We start from the raw sequence: 23,279 nt of genomic DNA on the forward strand, positions 1-23,279 counted from the left end.
CAAAAGTGCTGTTTGAATGAATGTTTACGCGCCTGCTTCTACCTACCACCGCTCAGTAAGATACTTAGATACTTGTATGCTTGTATGCTCATCATCAACCATGTGTAGTTAACTAGTGATTATGATTGATTGTTTTTTATAAGATAATTTTAATGCTAGCTAGCAACTTACCTTAGCTTACCTTGGCTTACTGCATTCGCGTAATAGGCAGTCTCCTTGTGGAGTGCAACGAGAGAGAGCAGGTCGTTAATGCGTTGGACCTGTTAACTGTAAGGTTGCAAGATTGGATCCCCCGAGCTGACAATGTGAAAATCTGTTGTTCTACCCCTGAACAAGGCAGTTAACCCACCGTTCCTAGACCGTCATTGAAAATAAGAATGTGTTCTTAACTGACTTGCCTAGTTAAATAAAGGTATAAAAAAAAAATATTTAAAAAAATTGGCAAATCGGCACCCAAAAATACCGATTTCCGATTGTTATGAAAACTTGAAATCGGCCTTAATTAATCGGCCATTCCGATTAATAGGTCGACCTCTAATAAATATTAAATAAAGTGTTTTTCTAGAATGAAATGTCAAAATGTGTCTTTTGCAAAAGCTGTTCCTCTAGGACAGGTATTCCCAAACTGGGGGACGCGCAATGCCGTCGGGGGTATGCCAAATAAAAATGTGATTCACATATAAAATAGAAATTTGACATTTATTTTTTATTTAAAAAAATATATATAATCTTCACATTTTCAAACAGTCCATTTATATTTTCCAACGGGGCTATACATTTGGGTGAGGTTTTCTTCTCGCCTGAGTAGCCTCGTTTCACTGCCAAAAATATAATTTAACTATCTAGTGTTCAGCGAATTAGCAACACAATGTCAAATACAGGTAGCCTTGTAAAATAATGAACATCCAATCACATTAACTGTAACTGTCTCGTGGGAATTCCAATAACAGTCCGTATGTAGCCAAACGTAGCTGCTGCTCATTCCGTTTGCTTGAAAATGGTAAATGGTTAAAAAAGTAAGGCCCATAAAGACACATACCAGCTCTACTGGTAGAACTGTCACTGTCGACGACAGGTGTTCTGCTTCCACGAGCACATCCAATGCTAGCATCAGTAATTCATTTGTTGTTAGCCCAGCTAGCATGGACACTGACAGTTGTGAATCTGATGCAGCCGAAGAGCTACTGCCCCCTTACCCGGGAAAGCACCGAACAACAGACAGGGATGTTGGACCATCGAAGAGGCGCAAATATGATAAGAACTACATTGATTTGGGGTTCACTTATATTGGGAGTATTGCCTTTCCTCAGCCACAGTGTGATATATGTGCAAAAATACTATCTCACAACTCAATGAAACCTTCACTCTTACACAGACATTTAGAAACAAAACATGCCAATTTGAAAAATAAGCCACGGGAGTTTGAGGGAGAATTAAAACGGCTTTCGAGTGAAAGCCTGTATAAAAGCAAGACATGTATAAAAGCAAGAGATACCATTAATAAGAAGGGGCTAGAAGCGTCTTATATGGTGAGCTACCTAGTGGCTAGGACAGGCAAGCCCCATATTATTGTGGAGGACTTAATTATTTCTGGTGCCGCGGATATGGCTGGGGCAATGCTTGGGGAAAAGGCCCAAAAAACTATACAGACAAACCTTCATCAAACAACACTGTTTCACGATACATCAGTGACATGGCAGGATATGTTCTGAAACAATTACTGCTTCGCATACAAGTGAATTCTATGCATTACAGCTGGATGAGTCAACAGACTTGGCGGGCCGGGCACAGCTCTTGGTATATGTCCATTACGTTTATGGGGGTCAATTAAGGAAGACGTCCTCTTCTGGAAACCAGCACAACAGGAGAGGACATTTTTTAAGTACTAGACAGCTTTGTGACATCAAATAGACTTTGACGCAAAAGCCATGATAGGGAGACATGGTGGAGTGTTAACGCACGTGCAAGCAGTTGCTCCCGACACCACTTTGGTACACTGCAGCATCCACCGAGAGGCTATTTCTGCCAGGGGAATGCCTGACCGCTTGAAAGATGTTTTGGACACTACAGTGAAAATGGTTAACTTTGTTTAAAGCAAGGCCCCTGAACTCACGTGTATTTTTTTGCACTATGCAATGATATGGGCAGCGACCACGTAACGCTTTTACAACATTTTTTATTATTTTTTATTTATTTTACCGTTATTTAACCAGGTAGGCAAGTTGAGAACAAGTTCTCATTTACAATTGCGACCTGGCCAACATACAGAAGTGCGCTGGTTATCAAGGGGCAAAGTATTTCCACGTTTCTTTGAATTGAGAGACAAGCATAAAGTTTTCTTTACTGACCATCATTTTCAACTTATCTCACCGCTTGAATGATGACAAGTTTCTCACACGACTGGCCTATCTGGGTGATGTTTTTTCTCAAATGATCTGAATCTAGGATTACAGGGACTCTCCGCAACTATATTCAATGTGTAGAACAACATTCAGGCTATGGTTAACCTCTTGAAGCAAGGGGGCACTTATGTTTGGAAAAATAACGTTCCCAAAGTAAATGACCTATGTCTCAGGACCAGATGCTAGAATATGCATATAATTGACAGATTAGGATAGAAAACACTCTAAAGTTTCCAGAACTGTCAAAATATTGTCTGTGAGTATAATAGAACTGATATTGCAGGTGAAACCCTGAGAAAAATCAAGCCAGGAAGTGTCTTCTATTTTGAAAACATGTTCCATAGCCTCCCATTGCTCCATTTAAAGGGCTATCAACCAGATTCCTTTTCCTATCGCTTTCTCAAAGTGTCAACAGCCTTCAGACATAGTTTCAGGCTTTTATTTTGAAAAAGGAGCCAGAAAGATAACATCACCTCAGGTGGTCACATGAGTTTTGCTCGCGCAACAGAATTTGGACAGCTATTGTTTTTCCCTCTCCTACATTTGCGGTTGATATATTATTGATTATATATTTTAAAAACAACCTGAGATTGATTATAAGAAACGTTTGACATGTTTTTGTGGACATTACGGATATTATTTGGAATTTGTCTGCGTTGTCGTGACCGCTCTTTCCTGTGGATTTCTGAATATAATGCGCCAAATAAACAGAGGTATTTTGGATATAATAATCATCTTTATGGAGCAAAAGGAACATTTGTTGTGTAACTGGGAGTCTTGTGAGTGAAAACATCCGAAGATCATCAAAGGTAAATGATTAATTTGATTGCTTTTCAGATTTTCGTGACCAAGCTACCTGATGCTAAGTGTACTTAATGTTTTGTCATTAACTTACAAACGCTTGGATTGCTTTCGCTGTAAAGCATAATTTCAAAATCTGAGACGACAGGTGGATTAACAAAAGGCTAAACTGTGTTTTGCAATGTTGCATTTGTGATTTCATGAATATGAATATTTTTAGTAATACTATTTGACTGGGGCGCTATGCTATTCAGCGGTTGCTGATGACAATTATCCCGCTTAAGGGATGGGTAGCGTTAAGAAGTTGGAGCTCTTCTCTGTCTGCATTAACAAGTGTAACAGTACTCTTCTTGCGTTATGTACAATCAATCATCGACACAAACTCCAACTTGTAGCATCAGTCATGGAGATTTATTTGGATAGAAACAGCACAAAATTGCACGTCAAGCAATGCACGGCTCACCATCCAACTCTGCACTCACGCACACTGGTTCTAACTGAAACATCCTGCCTCGTAAGCAAGCCACTCAAACCAGACAGTAACATACTAGGTTGAGTAGGTGAAGGCAAGACAATACTAAAACCAAAACTCCATTGGCTTAACAATAAAATGGGGAATCACCAATCTGTTACACTCCCCCCTACTGAATTCCACTTGCAAACAAAAATAATAAAAATGCAAAACTGCACTGCGCAAACATACCAGGTACACAGACACACAACATATTTACAGAATAATCCAGAGATAAAAATATATATCACTAAATATTCCAGTCATTAGACTATTCTCCACGAGAATTAGAGTGAAAAGTGGTTGATCAATCCCCTTAGCCCTCATAGGTGAACATGCCTGTTTACGTGTTAAGTACAATCAGCGAACTTTAAAACATCCAAGGAATACAATAAACCATCATAAGAGACTTTATCATATCCGTCACATTACCATCCTGAAACCTCTACACATGGTCACAATGATGTAAAAGCAAAACAAATAAAAGATGTGAATACCATTGACCCTCTATTCACATATGAAACCTTCAAGAGCTAATTGTCTGCTTGATTCCTAATCTCAATCAGTCTTGACACTGGTTTAAATAGTCTTCTTGCCCTTGAACTAATACGACCCAGAGTACCTTCAACTGCATAAGGAGTGACAGCATTGTGTACTGTTGCAATAGTGGGTCTGTCAACACAGTCAGTGCGTAACTGATCAGGTAAGGAATGCTCCGAGTTTGGTAGGTCAGTACGGATATTGTAAGCAGACTGGTCAATTAGCTCACTCACTACACTGTTACGGTCTCGGTCAGATTCTTGAAGACTCTCTGATCAAGGCAGACCTTCCAGCTGCAGTACATCTTCCACAAAATCCAAAGGTGGAATATCCTGAGCATCCAAGGATCGAACATCACCCTCCAGGCTTGTGTCACCTATTCCTTCAGAAGGCAACTCCGACATCCACACTTTTGTTCTGTACTCAGCATCATCATCCACTGCAGTGTCCATGGCAGGTGAGACCACAAGGCTGTCATTCATGTCCTCAGACTCTGTTAATCCAGACATGTCTGTTCCAAAATCAACGTCAGTATGAGGAAGAAAGTTGACTGGCATTATCAGGTTGTGATGTACCGTCTCCTGTTTAGTGGAGCTGTTCTGCATCTTTAAAGTGTGACTGTCAGCATTCAATCCAGTGACAAGGTAGATAGTATCCTCCCAAAGGTCAGCGAGCTTCCGCTTTCCACGCTCCCCCTTGTTAGCCAACAACACTCTATCACCAATCTCCACTGGTGCTCCTCAGACTTTTCTGTCATACAGGTTAACATGCCTTTTCAACTGCTTCACTGCAGATGCCTGTGCTCTATTCGTGGCTTCTTTCAGATCTCTCCTCAAGGACTGAACAAACTGGTCATAGTCGACAACTTCTGGGCCCAGAACATGTTTTCCAATGTCCTATTCATCCTATCACAGGACCTTTCCTCATCGGATGGTACAGCATGATGTGAGGCTTCTAAATACCTGAAACACTCAACAGTTCAGCTATTAGAGCGCTCTCAAAGGTGGCTCCCTGATCTGAGTGTATACGGCGAGGAATCCTGTATACACAGAAATAGTTTTTCCACAACTGATGAGCTACAGACTTAGCAGACTAGTTTGGACACAAGAAGGCATTTGGTAAAGTGCTCAGTAACAACGAGCACATCCAGGGACTTGTTTGAAGAATCTTCTGCAGAACAAAAGTCTATGCACACTAGTTCAAGAGGCTCCGTTGTTATTATGCTCTCAAGAGAAGGTCTTGCTTCCGGATCAGGAGTTTTGTTCACGACGCCTCTCCTGCAGCACTTCACATCTTCCTTTACCTCCCTCTCCAGGCCTTGCCAAATGAACCTCTGTTTTCTCAGGTAGACTGTTCTCGGTTGGCCCTGGTGGCCAGCTTCATCATGAACAACCTTCAACACCATTGCTTTCATGGAGGCTGGAACCATATACAGATACGTTTTCCTCTTTGTAACCACATTCTTCGAAACACGATACAGTACACACATCTTCATGGTCAACTTGTCCCAACTTCTGAGAAGACACAAAACCTCAACACTCATGGGCTCTCTCTCTCCGGATGGTCTCCTCCCCCTCTCCACAAAGATGATCACTGCTCATCACGCTGCTTACTCATCAGTAGGTTGTGTGGCAGAACATTGGTCGATGTTCTGCCACTGCAGAAGCATTGGCAACAGCAGTGCATGTGAGCCTACCTCACCCACCCAGCACCTGTGTGAATGAACAACAGCTGCAACTTCATGTCTTCATTAATCACCAGATGGGGGGTCAACAGTAGACTGGCAGCTAATGACCACCTCTTTGGAGTCAGAGGCTTTGTTAAAGGGGTGGATGGACCAGCGAAACATGTCTTGCACTCTGTCTTTTCGCACAGCATAAGCTTCAGCTAGTAAGGTCTCGTACGGGACCCTTGTCAAGCAATGGAGTGCACTGGGCTCTCTGCTCAGAGCATCTGCAACAACATGTTTTAGTCCAGGGGTGTACTTGATGGCAAACTCGCACGGTGCCAGCTTGGCGACCCATCCATGCTCATAAGCATCGAGCTTTGCTTTGGTCAAGATGTATGTCAACGGATTATTATCCGTCCATACCGTGATCTGCTGCCCCCGTAACCAGTGGTGGAACTTGTCATATAAATGCATGAACTTGAGGTGGTGCGCAGGATACCTCGACTGCTTATAACTGAGGGGCTTGCTCGCAAGGGCTATAGGTCTCGCTCTAGCTCCCCGTTCCTGTACCAGGGACAGCACCTAAGCCTTTGCTGGACATGTCCACCAAGAGTGTAAAGGGTTTGTCGAAGTTGGGGTGGGCCAACAAAACCTGGTCCAGTAAGGCTTGCTTTAGCTGGAATAAGGCCTGTCTGCATTCTGCTGTCCAGTCGGCAGCCATCAACTTCGCTTCTTTTTCCAAAAAGAAGCCTTTTGTCCAGTTGTCAAGCCAAAGAGAGGCTTTGTGATGGTCGAGCAACCTTCAATGAACTGCTGGTAATACACCACCATGCCCAAGACATGAATTTCTTCTGAGATGGAATGTCAGGGACATATTCCATCAGATCAGCTTCTGTTACTCTTGTAATGGCCCTCACCTTCTCATGGTTTGTAGCTACACCATCCGCACTAATGATATACCTCAGAAACTTCACAGTCCTCTGCATAAAGTGACACTTTTTTTGCACCAACTTCAGGTTGTGAGCCTTGAGATGCTCAAAAAACATTTCCAGGCGCTGTATAGCCAGATCTTCAGTGGGCGCATAGACCAAAGACATCGTCAAGGTAACACAGCAGGCTAAGAAAATTCTGACTCCCAAAGATGTTTAGCATCGTCCTCATAAAGGTTGCAGGACTATTACATAACAGGTGGCATACGGTTGTATTCATACAATCCAAATGACGATGTAAAAGCTGTGAATCTCTGGTCATACTCATGCACTTCCACATTGTAGTAACCAGAGGTAAGGTCCATTGTTGAGAAAAAGGCATTTCCACCTAAAGCAGCCAGCGCGTCAGCCTGTTGAGGGAGTGGGTGGGCGTCTTTCATTGTGCGAGCATTGAGTAAACGAAAATCAGTACAGTCTCAGGTCTCCAGACTGCTTCCAGACAAGGACAAGGTGTGAGGCAAACTCACTACTAGACTTCTTTATGATTTCACGTTCTTCCATCTCGTTCAATACTTGCTTGAGCTTCTCATAATGATTTGGCGAAAGGCATCGGTAGGGCATCCGAAAGGGTTTCTCAGCACTCAGTTGAATGCGATGAAGATATCTGGTAGCTTTTCCACAATCCAACTTGTGCCTGGAAAAAATGGACTGGTACTCAGCTATGAGCTGGATGAGTTTCTTCTTACCAGCAGGAGTCACGTGACAGGAGTCAACATCAGTATCAGTCACACCTAAGTCACGTAAGACCCCAGGACTGCTTGAACTGTCAGGTCCGTCAGTATTGTGAAGTCAGATGGAACCGTCATCAGTCAGAGTAAAGTAATCTTGGCAGTCAGTGAGTATGTTAGCTGTTCTCTGCACTTGCGGCTGAAGAGCTGCTGCAGCTCAGATACTCCCAAAGGCTTCGTCTTCAACCCACCACAACCAACCAAGACTACCTCTGTAGGAATCAATGATGGACTTTTCAACACTCCTGCATGCAAAAGTTCAGGTAAGACCCTAGAGCTCAAGGTACAAGCCATGGACCAACTGTCAAGCATAGTTCTCACTTCCACTTCTCCTCTTATTAACACCTTGGCATAGAATAAATCATCATACGAGGAAAGTCTCTGTGTGTTCTGCATTATGATACTTTTCTCAGTCTCCATTTCATCACAAACACTTTTACATACAGACTCCAAATCAACAGCTCTCACCGATGGGGACTCTACAAAAGGCCCAACACTCTACATGCAGGCCTACTAGTTTTCCGGCAGCTGAGCAGTGATTACTCTAGGGACTCCACCAGCGGTGCTCAGAGCTGCGGCCTTGGGGCACTGAGAGTGTGCGTGGCCAGCTGCATGGCAGAGGTGATTATTGGCCCTGCAGTGAAAATAAGTTTTGTGTCCTGCATGCCCACATACTTCACATGGCCCATTAGACCTCAATTAGCTCCTATTCCCTTTTTGGAACTGACAGTTAGACTGTTGTGGCCCCTGCTCCAGCATTGCAAGGATACGTTCCAATGGCTCAGCTGAGCCCTGAATAGCCTGGGCTGAGGAAGGCAACACATTAGGTGATTCCATGTAGGGCCTCACAGCAGGCATGTTGAGTGGCATGACAGCACCAACTTCCTGCTTCATTGTTGCGATGGCTGAGGTCACCTTAGAAAAGTGAGAGTACCTTCGCTCCCTCCTGTATTCATCCAACCTCTCATGGACATCTGCAGCGGTCCACTGCTGTAATGGCGTGCACGTTTCAGCATTAGGGCAATGTCTGATGAACATGACTGTGAGCTCACGAGATGGGTCTTCAACACTTTTCTTCTGTCTCCTTAGATAATCTTCAGCAACCTCCATAGCCCTGTTTAGTCTGAGTCAGTAGTCGAATGGTTGTTCATCAGTCAGAGGTAATATGGCATAATAGTCAGCGAGGGGCATAGTTGAAAAAGCAGTGTCACTAAAATGTTGTTTCAATATGTCAAAGATGGGACTTGGGCCTTTAAATAAACAACAGAGAGATTGCTGTGTATGCCCATTTTAACAACATCGCGGGCCCATCCCATAACCTCATCTGCTTGGTCCATCACAGACACGCCCCTCTTACGCATGTAAACCCTGACCATTTCCTCCCACTCATGCACTGTGTACTTTCAGAGCCAACCCCCCTAAAGTACACCAGGCTCCCTATCAGACTTCAATACCAGGTTCAGCCCCGACACATCCATACCGTTAGAGTTGCGTGCATTTCCCATAACATTCCCCAAAATCAAAAGTAACAGTCAGTATCTGGTGTGGCCACCAGCTGCATTAAGTACGGCAGTGCATCTCCTCCTCATGGACTGCACCAGATTTGCCAGTTCATGCTGTGAGACTCTTCTACCAAGGAACCAGCAAGTTCCCAGACATTTCTGGGGGGAATGGCCATAGGCCTCACCCTCCGATCCAACAGGTCCCAGACGTGCTCAATGGGATTGAGATCCGGGCTCATCGCTGGCCATGGCAGAACACTGACATTCCTGTCTTGCAGGAAATCACGCACAGAACGAGCAGTATGGCTGGTGGCATTGTCATACTGGAGGGTCATGTCAGGATGAGCCTGCAGGGAGGGTGGAGGATGTCTTCCCTGTAACGCACAGCGTTGAGATTGCCTGCAATGACAACAAACTCTGTTCGATGATGCTGTGACACACCGCCTCAGACCATGACGGACCCTCCACCTCCAAATCGATCCCGCTCCAAAGTAAAGGTCTCGGTGTAACGCTCATTCTTTCGACAGTAAACGCATATCCGACCATCCCCCCTGGTGAGACCAAACTACAACCCGTCAGCGAAGAGCACTTTTTGCCAGTCCTGTCTGGTCCAGTGATGGTGGGTTTGTGCCCATAGGCAACGTTTTTGCTGGTGATGTCTAGTGAGGACCTGCCTTACAACAGGCCTACAAGCCAGCCTATTGCGGACAGTCTGAGCACTGATGGAGGGATTGTGCGTTCCTGCTGGAACTCGGGCAATTGTTGTTGCCATCCTGTACCTGTCCCGCAGGTGTGGTGTTCGGATGTACCGATCCTGTGCAGGTGTTGTTACACGTGGTCTGCCACTGTGAGGACGATCAGTTGTCCATCCTGTCTTCCTGTAACTCTGTCTTAGGCATCTCACAGTATGGACATTGCAATTTATTGCCCTGGCCACATCTGCAGTCCTCATGCCTCCTTGCAGCATGCCTAAGGCACGTTCACGCAGATGAGCAGGGACCCTGGACATCTTTCTTTTGGTGTTTTTTTCAGAGTCAGTAGTAAAGGCCTCTTTAGTGTCCTAAGTTTTCGTAACTGTGACCTAAATTGCGTACCATCTGTAATCTGTTAGTGTCTTACCGACCTTTCCACACGTGCATGTTCATGAATTGTTTATGGTTCACCATAAACTGCACCAGCAACGTCTTATTTGATTCTCGAACGACAAACACGGTGATGTTCTGAGATGGAAATCCAGCGAACGATGATACGATCCAGGAGAACGGTCATGGCACTACTATAACAGTACTCTTCTTGCGTTGTGTGCAATCAATCATCGACACAAACTCCAACTTGTGGCACTAGTCATGGAGATTTCTTCTGACAGAAACAGCACAAAATTGCATGTCATTTAATGCACAGCTCACCATCCAACTCTGCACTCATGCACGCTGGTTTGGTGCTTGTTCACTGGGATGATTCTAACTGAAACATCCTCCCTCGTAAGCAAGCCACGCAATCCAGCCAATAAGATGCCATGTTGAGTTGGTGAAGGCAAGACAAAACTAAAACCAAAAACCCTTTGGCTTAACAATGAAGTGGCAAGGGGAGTCACCAATATAACCCTGTTACTCAAGGACAACACACAGGTCCATCATCTTTCCATAGTATGATTTTTTGTGTGCACTGAACTCAAGCTTACAGACAACGTCAAATTTAGCGAAGCACCTGAGTGAGTTGGGTACGCAATTATGCAGGTACTTTCCCGAAGCGGATAACACAAACAACTGGATTCGTTATCCCTTTCATACCCTGCCTCTAGTCCACTTACCGATATCTGAACAAGAGAGCCTCATTGAAATTGCAACAAGCGGTTCTGTGAAAATTTAATTTAATCAGAAGCCACTGCCAGATTTCTGGATTGAGAATCCTGCCTTGGCAAATCTCGCTGTTAAGACACTAACGCCCTTTTCAACCACGTACTTACAGTATGTGAGAGTGTATTCTCAGCCCTCACTAGCATAAAAACTAAATACAGGCACAGTCTGTGTGTGGAAAATGATTTAAGACTGAAACTCTCCAATACAACCCAACTTTGCAGCGTTATGTGTATCCTTTCAAGCACAGCCTTCTCGTTAACCTGTGGTGAGTTATTCACAATTTTCGATGAACAAATAAGGTTTTATATGTAAAATGGTTAAAAAAGAGAAAAATGATTCATTATTATTATATTATTATTTGTGCCCTGATCCTATAAGAACTCTTTGTCACTTCCTACGAGCCGGGTTGTGACAAAAACTCACACTCATTCTTATGTTTAAGAAATGTACCATATAGTGTGTGTGTGGCAGGCTTACAATGATGGCAAAAAACAACATTTGAGAGTGCACTGAACCTGGTGCTAGAGGGGGTACACAGTTGGAGGTTGAATGTTTGAAGGGGTACGGGACTATAAAAAGTTTGGGAACCACTTCTCTAGGAGAAGACCTGTGGTGGTTTGTTCACTCTGTGGTTTTTCACTGCGTGCACAGTGTACCTTGGATACCACAGGCTTAGTGTGCTGTCAATCCTAGAGGAGTAGAACATTCCTGGGAAAAGCAGTAATGACAGTGGCTAACACGCCTGAGCTTAAACCCTGGACAAAGCTTCTCTCTCCCTGTGACATGTTTTCCCCCCTACATACTGTACTGCTGGTCAAAAGTGATCTGCCAGCTCACTAATTTGGAATTCAGTTAACACCTTCAGTGTAGTTAGATTTACGTGACTCTATTATAAGTGACTTGAGCGTGAGGTGAGGATATACTCTGGGCTTTTTTTCCCTTGTCATGAGGGTTTCGGAATGGTGTAATTGGAGGATCAGTTATAGTTCAAAGAAGGAAGTCAGTCAACTGAAATAAATTAATTTGGCCCTAATCTATTAATTTCACATATCTGGGCAGGGGCGAAGCCATGGGTGGGCCTGGGAGGTTATAGGCCCACCCTCTTAGGAGCCAGGTCCACCCACTGGGGAGACAGGCCCAGCCAATCAGAATGAGTTATTCCCCACAAAAGGGCATTATTACAGACAGAAATACTCCTCAGCAACCCCCCGGTTGGATACACTGCCAAACTCTCTATGTTGGAGATGGCATATGGAATAGAAACATTCAATTCTCTAGCAACAGCTCTGTTGGACATTCCTGCAGTCAGCATGCCAATTGCACACTCCCTCAAACTTGAGACATCTGTGGCATTGTGTTGTGTGACAAAACTGCACATTTTAGAGTGGCCTTTTATTGTCCCCAGCACAAGGTACACCTGTGTAATGATCATGCTGTTTAATCAGCTTCTTGATATGTCACACCTGTCAGGTGGATGGATTCTCTTGGCAAGGGAGAAATGCTCACTAACAGGGATGTAAACCAATTTGAGAAAAAGCTTTTTGTGCATATTGAACATTTCTGGGATCTTTTATTTTAGTTAATTGAAAATGTTGCCAACACTTTACATGTTACATTTATATTTTTGTACAGTAGAGTTTCTACTGTATGGTTTTATAGACACCACATGCCATGGAGACAGGAAGGGATTTAAATCAGAGATGCTGACTATGTCCCTGCCAAGCCACCCAGTGGTTCCCTGCGTCTCCCATGGAGAGCAGATGGTATTTTCTACACCCCCTCAGTGCTACCATTAAATAATTAAGACTGTCATCAGGACCTGGGCACAGTACTGTCTACGGTGGCACATGGACACCCTGCACGATTTGTCACAAGGAAAGGAGACAAAAGTGAAGTGAAAAAAGTCTAAGGAAGGAATATGAAGGAAAAAAAACTAAGATAAGCCATCAAGCTCCTTCCTTCTTGCAAATTCTGGTTGAGACTGCTAAGCACGCTTGACATTTCTGTTGTAGTCTCCATAGTCCTAGTCTTTGACTCTGAAACCAGTGTTGCAGTCAAATGAAATATTTATCATGGTAAAGAGTCCCCGGGATGTGATCTGACACATTTATACTACCAAGTTCTTTAGTCAACAGAAGGACCTGTTTTTTTATGACATTAGTTTTTGTGTTTGTTTATGCTGGCTCATACCTACGATGAATTATGAATTAACCTTAGACGGGGGAGTCGTCTATGGGAAACATGTCCACCTGTGGACTACAAATGCACGAGGCATCTTCGCCTCTCCCCCTGCCTATTCACACAATGTAGATCAACAAATTCTCTCTCTCTGCCAGAAAGCAACAGTGTAATGAAACACTGAACATGGAAGAGTAGGACTTGAAACATTTGCCTCTCTCATTTTGATTTCACTACTACTCCACCTCGACAGTAACGTCTCCTGTCTGTCAATCACTTTGATTGACAGGTTGGGTTGTCCTCCATTTTGTGGCCTGTGCAGGAGGCTCTAACCCAGTGGTTAGGCTCTGCGGGAAGTCCGTCTCACAGAGCTGTGGAGGAGCAGGACAGCTCCAGTGTTAATCACAGTGGAGCTGGGTGGGATTTCTGCTGCATCACCCACACTCTGACTCACCTCGGAGCTTGTCCTTATTAGAAGAGTGCTGTTTGTTCTTCATCAGTGTCGTGACGTTGTATTAGTTCATGTGACGACTGTTGTTCATCGAATGATTAAAAGTTTCTAATTGCGTGATTAACTGAATCAAACAATTATTAACTCATTAACCTGGGGCACCATGGGAACACTAGTTTTTATTGAGTTTCTATTTCCCCAAAAAACTCAAAGAATATCAGAATATCGATTTTACAACAGCCGCTAATTAACTAGTTACCTCTACAATCTCGTTCTGAACGTCGTATAGTCCGTGAATCTGCACGGACCCGGGTCTCACCAATGAGTTCGTACCACTCTAATCTTAGTTGAATATTTATTTACTAAAAAGCTAAAATGATGATAAGATACACATAGACAAAACACATTATAGGCAGTTGATTAAAACTTAGTATAACGGGCCAACACACTATGGCGCGTGTTATGCAAAATGGGGTATCACGCTCTCTCAAAGAGAGAGAGAAAAAATAAAGTACACGAGAGAGATACATTTGGGTGAATTTGTCAGCTATGGTATTTTAACCCTAGCCTTGTCCCAAACTGCCGCTCTTATGGGTCAGAATATAATGATGTAATTACGTGGGGAAGGTCTCCGAGGATTCTCTGTGTGGACCGTTCAGCTGCTCGATGACACACTTCTCTGGCTCACCTCTCTGATCGTCCTCCCGAAGTCAGTGACCTTTTGGCTTAGGAGTCTGTTCCCTCACCCTTGCTCTGGAAGGTGTCTTCTGAGGACAGACAGCTCTGTAGCTCAGAGCTCACAGCGTTGGAATGAAACAGTGTAGATACCACGATTCGATGAGAGATGGAGGCTAGGTGGTTCGACTTGAATTCACTCGCTTAGACACAGCTACTCATCCGTAGCTTAGGTAGAAAAATATTCCTTTGTCTTCAAACTTGCGTTGCGTTTTGGGTTCGTTGACTTTTTAGACCTTGGCTGCAGCTTGGGTCACGTAGTCTTCTCTGTAAATTCTTTACTCACAGATTTTATACCCTTGGGTCAGAAGTGGGCGTAACCGCCTTTAGGGCAATTCTCTGGGCGTACCAAGTTAAGAGCAAGGTCTAGGTTTTTCTCAAACCAATTCTAGACAACTAACTTAACATTTCATCGTTACCAAAACATTCCCTTTGATTTGGACATTTTCCACACAACGTACAATGTATAAACATCAAACATATACTAGGAAAACTCTTCACGTTACAATGTTTTCGTAATAACGTCATCTATTAACCTTTAATAACAAAACAAAAATGACATACATTTTCATATTCCATCTATCGTCATGACCACCATTGTAGCTGACTAAAACCATTGTTCCAAAGTCCCTTTATTTCATGTTTAATGTTCTGAAGCTGGTTTTCCATAGTAATAGGACAAAGGAATTTGTCTGTGGCCTGAGATTTACCAGGGGTGTGAGGGGTCATAAAACCCCCACATCTTCAGACCCCTAGATCTCTCCTCCTCTGTTGGGGTTGAGAGATAATCTGTAGGGTTGTGGTCTCCTGTAACCTGACCTGATCTGGACAGTCATGACATCAGCAACAATGTTCTTGAGCCTGATTTCTCTGGGGTCTGTGGATCTGGCTAAAGGATGTTCACCTAACTTCCATTGATGCCCGTGTTATGACGTATCGCCACGGTGAAAGGTTGTTGAGAATATTAGCCACCAGCAATTAATTTCTAGGTTGTGTATTGGATGACTTCTCTTTATGGGTTTATTGTAGGACAATAAAGGGAGATAACAACCAATATGTCAATGAGTCCTTCTTCAACCAGCGGTGAGATCCTTCATGGGAGAAAATTAGTTTCTGATTCTTATATAATTAAACATAAAAGTTTGAATTATGTTGTTGTATAATGTGAAAAGCTGTTCTTTCACAGTCACACACATCTCACACTGGTAATGAAGCTGAACAAAGTCTGATTTATTAAATTTTACTGCAGCTCTTTAGAAATCACAGAATGTAGTATTTCATTTTTTATTTAACTAGGCAAGTCAGTTAAAGACAAATTCTTATTTTACAATGACAGCCTACCCCGGCCAAACTCTCCCCTAACCAGGACGATGCTGGGCCAATTGTGCGCCGCCCTATGGGACTCCTGATCACAGCGGTTGTGATACAGCCCGGGATAGAACCGGGGTCTGTAGTGACACCTCTAGCACTGAAATGCAGTGCCTTAGACCGCTGCGCCACCCGGGAGCCTTAATATAGCTGAAAATCCGGGCTGGCATTGTGATTGGCTGTCTGTCATGGCACAGCAGTCCTTTGATTTCTACTCTCTCATTCTGTTCCTACAGATAAGGCACCCCACTTCTCCCGGCTGGGGGATGAGGAGGTCAACGCTGGGCAGAATGCCACCTTCCAGTGTGTGGCATCGGGCCGGGCATCGGAAGCTGAGAAGTTCCTACTGGAGGTCAGTGGGGATTTGGAGGGCACATCTGTAGTATTTATTTTCTTTCAAATACTTTTGAGAGTTTGATTGAGCCTGTCTGGAGTGCCAGGTAGGTTTGTTTGCACTTTTGCGTTCATTTTCAACTAGTCTTTGAATTACAGTTGAAGTCGAAAGTTTACATACACTTCAGTTGGAGCCATTAAAACTTGTTTTTCAACCACTCCACAAATTTCTTGTTAACAGACTATAGTATTGGCAAGTTGTTTAGGACATCTACTTTGTGCATGATACAAGTCATTTTTCCAACAATTGTTTACAGACAGATAATTTCACTTATAATTCACTGTATCACAATTTCAATGGGTCAGAAGTTTACATACACTAAGTTGACTGTGCCTTTAAACAGCTTGGAAATTCCAGAAAATTATGTCATGGCTTTAGAAGCTTCTGATCGGCTAATTTACATCATTTGAATCAATTGGAGGTGTACCTGTGAATGTATTTCAAGGCCTACCTTCAAACTCAGTTCCTCTTTGCTTGACATCATGGGAAAATCAAAATAAATCAGCCAAGACCTCAGCATTTTTTTTATTAACCTCCACAAGTCTGGTTCATCCTTGGGAGCAATTTACAAATGCCTGAAGGTACCATGTTCATCTGTACAAAAAATAGTATGTAAGTATAAACACCATGGGACATGCAGCCATCATACCGCTCAGAAAGAAGAGCGTTCTGTTTCTTAGAGATAAATGTACTTTGGTGCGAAATGTGCAAATCAATCTCAGAACAACAGCAAAGGACATTGTGAAGATGCTGGAGGAAACAGGTACAAAATTATCTTTATCCACAGTATAAAGTCCTATATCGACATAACCTGAAAGGCCGCTCAGCAAGGAAGGAGCAACTGATCCAAAACCACAATAAAAAAGCTGGACTATGGTTTGCAACTGCACATGGGGACAAAGATCATACTTTTTGGAGAAATGTGCTCTGAACTGTTTGGCAATAATGACCATCATTATGTTTGGAGGAAAAACTGGAGGCTTGCAAGCCGAAGAACACCGTCCCAACCGTGAAGCATGGGGGTGGCAGCATCATGTTGTGGGGGTGCTTTGCTGCAGGAGGGACTGGTGCACTTCACAAAATAGATGGCATCATAAGGTAGGAAAATTATGTGAATATATTGAAGCAACATCTCAAGACATCAAGCTTGGTGGCAAATGGGTCTTCCAAATGGAGAATGACCGCAAGCATACTTCCAAAGTTGTGGCAAAATGGCTTAAGGACAACAAAGCCAAGGTATTGGAGTGGCTATCACAAAGCCCTGACCTCAATCAGTTACACCAGCTCTGTCAGGAGGAATGGGCCAAAAAAATAGAAAGTTGGGGGCAGAACTGAAAAAGTGTGTGCGAGCAAGGAGGCCTACAAACCTGACTCAGTTACACCAGCTCTGTCAGGAGGAATGGGACAAAATTCACCCAACTTATTGTGGGAAGCTTGTGGAATGCTACCCAAAATGTTTGACCCAAGTTGAACAATTTAAAGCAATGCTACCAAATACTAATTGAGTGTATGTAAACTTACCCACTGGGATTGTGAATAAATAAAGCTGATATAAATAATTCTCAATACTATTATTCTGACATTTCACATTATTAAAATAAAGTGGTGATCCTAACTGACCTAAAACAGGGAATCTTTACTTGGATTAAATGTCAGGAATTGTGAAAAACTGAGTTTAAATGTACTTGGCTAAGGTATATGTAAACTTCTGACTTCAACTGTATAAACATGCTTGTGTTAGTATTCAAATGCAGCAGAGCATTGGGGAGAGTTTTAATGCTACGCTCCAGCCTTGAAGACTCTCCAGCCCAGCACCTTTTGAAAATCCAGTTTGCTCATGAAATCACAGTGCTGTGCTTTCTTCACAGCCTTCTTCCTTTATCCAAATAGAGGGCTCTGTTTTTAATATCCCCTTTTCCCACTTGTATGCTTTATTCATGCAAATTCCATCCCTCTGAAGGTGAGGAAGGCCACTGCAGTGTATGTCTGAGTGAATAACATTCATCGGTTTTAAAAACCTCACATATGAAGGCCTGATGGAAGGCCTGATGATAGTCTTTTGTTTTACAGCCTCTGTCTCTCACAGCAATTACCACACATCCACGACTCTTACCACCACCTCTTACAGTATGTGTTACTTACACCATGCAAGCCTTGAGACACAGTGCACATCATCGTCTTCAACTTTGAGACCCTGTCCTTCCTTCAATGTTCAAAAACTCTAACATCCAAGTGAGAATGATATCAGACAAACCATTTTGTCACATCACAAGGACATATACCTCTAGTAGGGAGCTGTCATAACGGCACTAACATTCGCAATAACAAAAGTCCTCAAGGCTCATCGAAGCCTGCCTTCCCCAAACAGCATGAGGAGATACATGTCTGTGTGTCACGGCTACCATTTTAGATGAGGTTGCTTCCCCTTCATGTTGTTTTCGTTTGATTGTTGCATCTGCTGTGAGTACCAGCTGCGACCTAGACTCACCATGCCAACTCCTGCCAGACTAAACAGATAATTTTGATTAGTTTTCTTAGTAATTTGCTCCAGCCTGATTGTTTACATAATCCTTCTCAGGCTTATTTGATTAACCTGATTTCCCTAATATCCTTTAGTGGAGGCAGAAAAAAATTAACAGATAAAATAAGTAAGTCATGGGCAGTGGCCACTGAAGTCTATGATTGAGGGTTTGGTTTGGTATGACCACCAGACCAGACTGGTTGTCACTGCTTGACCCTCATCAGAGTTTGTTTACTTGTGACAGCTGGGGCTTGTGTGGTCTGTGAGAGCTAACATGTCCACCGTGACTTTGGACAGCACAAATACTTTTTATTTTACCTTTATTTAACTAGGCAAGTCAGTTAGAACAAATTGTTATTTACAATGATGGACAACGCTGGGCCAATTGTGCGCCGCCCTATGGGACTCCCAATCAAGGCCGGATGTGATGCTGCCTGGATTCGAACCAGGTGCTGCAGTGATACCTCTTGCACTGAGATGCAGTGTCTCAGACCACTGTACCACTCGGGAACCCCACATGATGAGTTATCCAAACAAACAGAGAAGGGTCCTAGCTCATCCCACTTGCTTCCCAGAGGACCCCGGGCCTACGTGCTCTCTGAGACTGATTCTGTTTACTCACCAGCTGATTTTCAATTAAAAAGAAAGAGAGAGAGGAATGTGTTGATAGGCAAGCCTGCTATTTCACACACTGGGAAAGGCCTCGGCCTAAACGTTAGCTTATTGTTAGGCTCAAGGTTGCCTGTTATTGAGACTATAGGCTTGAAGGATACTTGTGGTTATAATGGAATACAACATTGTGAGAAATGCCTTGGAGGGTTCAGTGGGATACCTCCTTTCGTGCAACAATATCTCTACTGCAGCTTTCTTTCCCAGCACCGGTAAACTCTTTTGTTTTTGTTATTTTTTCTCATGCGCCCGCTCTACATTTGTCATGCCCACTCCTTCTCCGTGATATATTCTGGCTTTGAAGAGCACTGGTGTCAGTCATTTTCTCTGTTTCGTTTCCTTTTGCCCTGTACCAAAACATGAACGCTTACACCCTGCTATTCATCTGCAAGACTCCACATTAGAGTGACTAAAGGGTGAAACATTAAGCCCATCAGGCATGCACTTATAGCTACTCATGTGGATTTAAATGTATTGGCTCCATAGTGTTTTGTAGGACTGTGTGAGTGCTGGGTGGTGATAACACCCTATGATGCTACAGTATGGACACAAAAGAGGACTGACTACCGGCGCCTGCACTGAATTAACTAATGGCCCTCATAACCAACATTTCTCTCATAGTCATTATTATCTTGACAAGATTTCATTTGTTTGTATTAAAGGTTCCTGATTGTCATTGTACATGTTTAAGTCAGAGGGGTGACTCCTGCCATTTTAATTGCGTGCTGCTGGACAATCATCCTTTTTAATCACTCAACTTAAATGGCCTGGATAGCAATAATTGAAACATATTAGGTTATTATGTTGTTAGCTGAGTGTCATGGCTCCACCAAGGGAACAATAATCTTACTATGCAGCCTGCCTCAAATATTGCACTCCGTTTAGCTGGTTTAAGAAGATGTTGTGGACGAACAAATGTTGTGGATGTTGTTTCAAAGCCTAACACAAAGAAATGGACAGCACTTTTAAGGTGAGGATTAATTCAAAACAGAGCTTATGCGTACGCATAGGCCTATATACACTGAGTATACCAACCATTAGGAACATGGGCATGAACTCTACAAGGTGTCGAAAGCATTCCACAGGAATGCTGGATCATGTTGACTCCAATGTTTCCCACAGTTGTGTCAAGTTGGCTGGATGTCCTTTGGGTGGTGGACCATTCTTGATACACACGGGAAACTGTTGAGCTTGAAAGCCCAGCAGCATTGCAGTTCTTGACACAAACCAGTGAGCCTGGCACCTACGACCATACCCTGTTCAAAGGCACTTAAATATTTTGTCTTGCCCATTCATTCACCCTCTGAATAGCACACATACACAATCGATGTCTCAATTGTCTCAAGGCTTAAAAATCTCCTCCCCTTCATCTATACTGATTGAATTGGATTTAACAAGTGACATCTATAAGAGATCATAGCTTTCACCTGGATTCATCTGGTCAGTATATGTCATGGAACGTTCAATGTTTTATAGACTTAGTGTATGAGCCCAATCTCCCCCCAAAAATCCTGAATTAAAATAATGATTGTGTCATTATACAATACATCACCTAATAGCCTATTCCATATTACGCACGGCAGAAAAACATAATTGGTCTAGCCGATACACCAAAATTAAACAAATTCTAGTAATCGCCTTTGAGTGTGAACTGTATTATTATGCATACTGGATGGACTGGTTACCTTATGCTACACTCCAAACGTTCTATCCATGAGTCTGGAAGAGAATATAATATAGGCCAAGGCGATGCTGTTGGTTCATTGATTGTGCAGGGGGGCTTACAAAGTTAACCTACAATTATAGTGAATTTATATTTGATTTTGAATAGCCTAGTATTAGGGCATTTTTTATATATTTTATAATTAATAGGCTGACACATTACCTTTAGCTACAGAATATCGTACCACTGTGCATTTCCATCTCCTCTCTCTCCTTTCTAGAGTGGTCAGAGAGAGGTGCTGTCAAGAATGTAATAAAATATGTATTGTTGTGAAAACATGTTTCCGACCAGATTTCACTTGGTTACCCAAATTAAGCACTGTCTGGTTGCAGGAACAGGGTTGGAGAGCCCATGGTATACAGTTTGGGTGGAATATCACCTGTTGCGCAGAAAGGCTGCATGCTCCTCAATCGGTGCATGGAGTGAAATACGTGTTATTATACTGAACAAAAATATAAATGCAACAATTTCAAAGATTTTACTGAGCTACAGTTCATATAAGGAAATCTGTCAATTGAAATAAATTAATTAGGCCCTAATCTCTGGATTTCACATGACTGGGAATACAAATATGCATCGGTTGGCCACAGATACCTTAATAAAAGGTAGGGGCGTGGATCAGAAAACCAGTCAGTATCTTTAATGACCACCATTTGCCTCATGAGGCACAACACATCTCCTTCGCATAGAGTTGATTAGGCGGTTGATTGTGACCTGTGGAATGTTGTCCCACTCCTGTTCAATGGCTGTGCGAAGTTGCTTGATATTGGTGGGAACTAGAACACACTGTCGTACACGTCGATCCAGAGCATACCCAAACATGCTCAATGGGTGACATGTCTGGTGAGTATGCAGACCATGGAAGAACTTGAACATTTTCAGTTTCCAGGAATTGTGTACAGATCCTTGCGACATGGGGCCGTGTAATATCATGCTGAAACATGAGGTGATGGCGGCAGATGAATGGCACGACAATGGGATTAAGGATCTCATCACGGTATCTCTGTGCATTCAAATTGCCATAGATAAGATAAAATTGTGTTCCTTGTCCATGGTTTATGTTCGTTGTCCATAGCATAACCCCATCGCCACCATGGGGCACTCTGTTCACAATGTTGACATCAGCAAACTGCTCTGCCAAACACGCTGTCTGCCATCTGCCCGGTACAGTTGAATCTGTGAAGAGCACACTTCTCGATTAGTCGATTACGATGCCGAACAGCAGTCAGGTCAAGATCCTGAGGGAGATGAGCATGCAGATGAGCTTCCCTGAGATGGTTTCTGACAGTTTGTGTAGAAATTCAGATGTGGATGTCCTGGGCTGGCGTGGTTACACGTGGTCTGCGGTTGTTAGGCTAGTTGGACTTACTGCCAAATAGAGGTGGCTTATGGTAGAGAAATCAACGTTAAATTCTCTGGCAACAGCTCTGGTAGACATTCCTGCTGTCAGCATGCCAATTGCATGTTCCCTCAACTTGAGACATCACTGGGCATGTTTTGTGGTGTGACAAAACTGTCGGAACTAGAAGTATAAGCATTTCGCTACACATGCATTAACTTCTCTGGGATATGTGGAATGGTAGTGTCCCACCTCGCCAACAGCCAGTGAAATTGCAGGGCGCCAAATTCAAAACAACAGAAATCCCATAATTAAAATTCCTCAAACATAGAAGTATTTTACAACATTGTAAAGATAAACTTCTTGTAAATCCAGCCACAGTCTCAAATTTCAAATAGGCTTTACGGCGAAAGCACACCAAATGATTATGTTAGGTCAGCACCTAGTCACAGAAAACCATACACCCATTTTCCAGCCAAGGAGAGGGCTCACAAAAATCAGAAATAGCAATTAAATAAATCACTAACCTTTGATGATCTTCATCAGATGACACTCACAGGACTTCATGTTACAAAATAAATGTGTGTTTTGTTCGATAAAGTTAATCTTTATGTCCAAAAACCTCATTTGAAATTGGTGTGTTATGATCAGAAATGCATTGTCTCAAACAAACATCCGGTGAAAGTGCAGAGAGCCACATCAAATTACAGAAATACTCATAATAAACCTTGATAAAAGATACAAGTGTTATACATGGAAATATAGATGAACTTCTCCTAATGCAACCGCTGTCAGATTTTTTTTTTTTTTTAACGGAAAAAGCATAATCTGAGTACGGCTCTTTGAGCCCAATCCAGCCAAAGAAATATCTGCCATGTTGGAGTCAACAGAAGTTAGAAA

General features: G+C 43.0%; 1 protein-coding gene across 3 annotated transcripts in view; it reads left to right on the top strand.

The window, feature by feature from the left end:
* Positions 1 to 23,279, top strand: part of LOC112235448 (receptor-type tyrosine-protein phosphatase U) — a 323,340-nt gene that overhangs the window by 133,830 nt on the left and 166,231 nt on the right. For all 3 annotated transcript variants that reach the window (XM_042304415.1, XM_042304418.1, XM_042304417.1), the window contains exon 5: positions 15,970 to 16,085. In XM_042304415.1, coding sequence (XP_042160349.1) covers positions 15,970 to 16,085 — 116 coding nt within the window. The remainder of the gene's footprint in view (positions 1 to 15,969; positions 16,086 to 23,279) is intronic.

Source organism: Oncorhynchus tshawytscha, linkage group LG23 (assembly GCF_018296145.1).
Source record: "Oncorhynchus tshawytscha isolate Ot180627B linkage group LG23, Otsh_v2.0, whole genome shotgun sequence".
Taxonomy (NCBI): domain Eukaryota; kingdom Metazoa; phylum Chordata; class Actinopteri; order Salmoniformes; family Salmonidae; genus Oncorhynchus; species Oncorhynchus tshawytscha.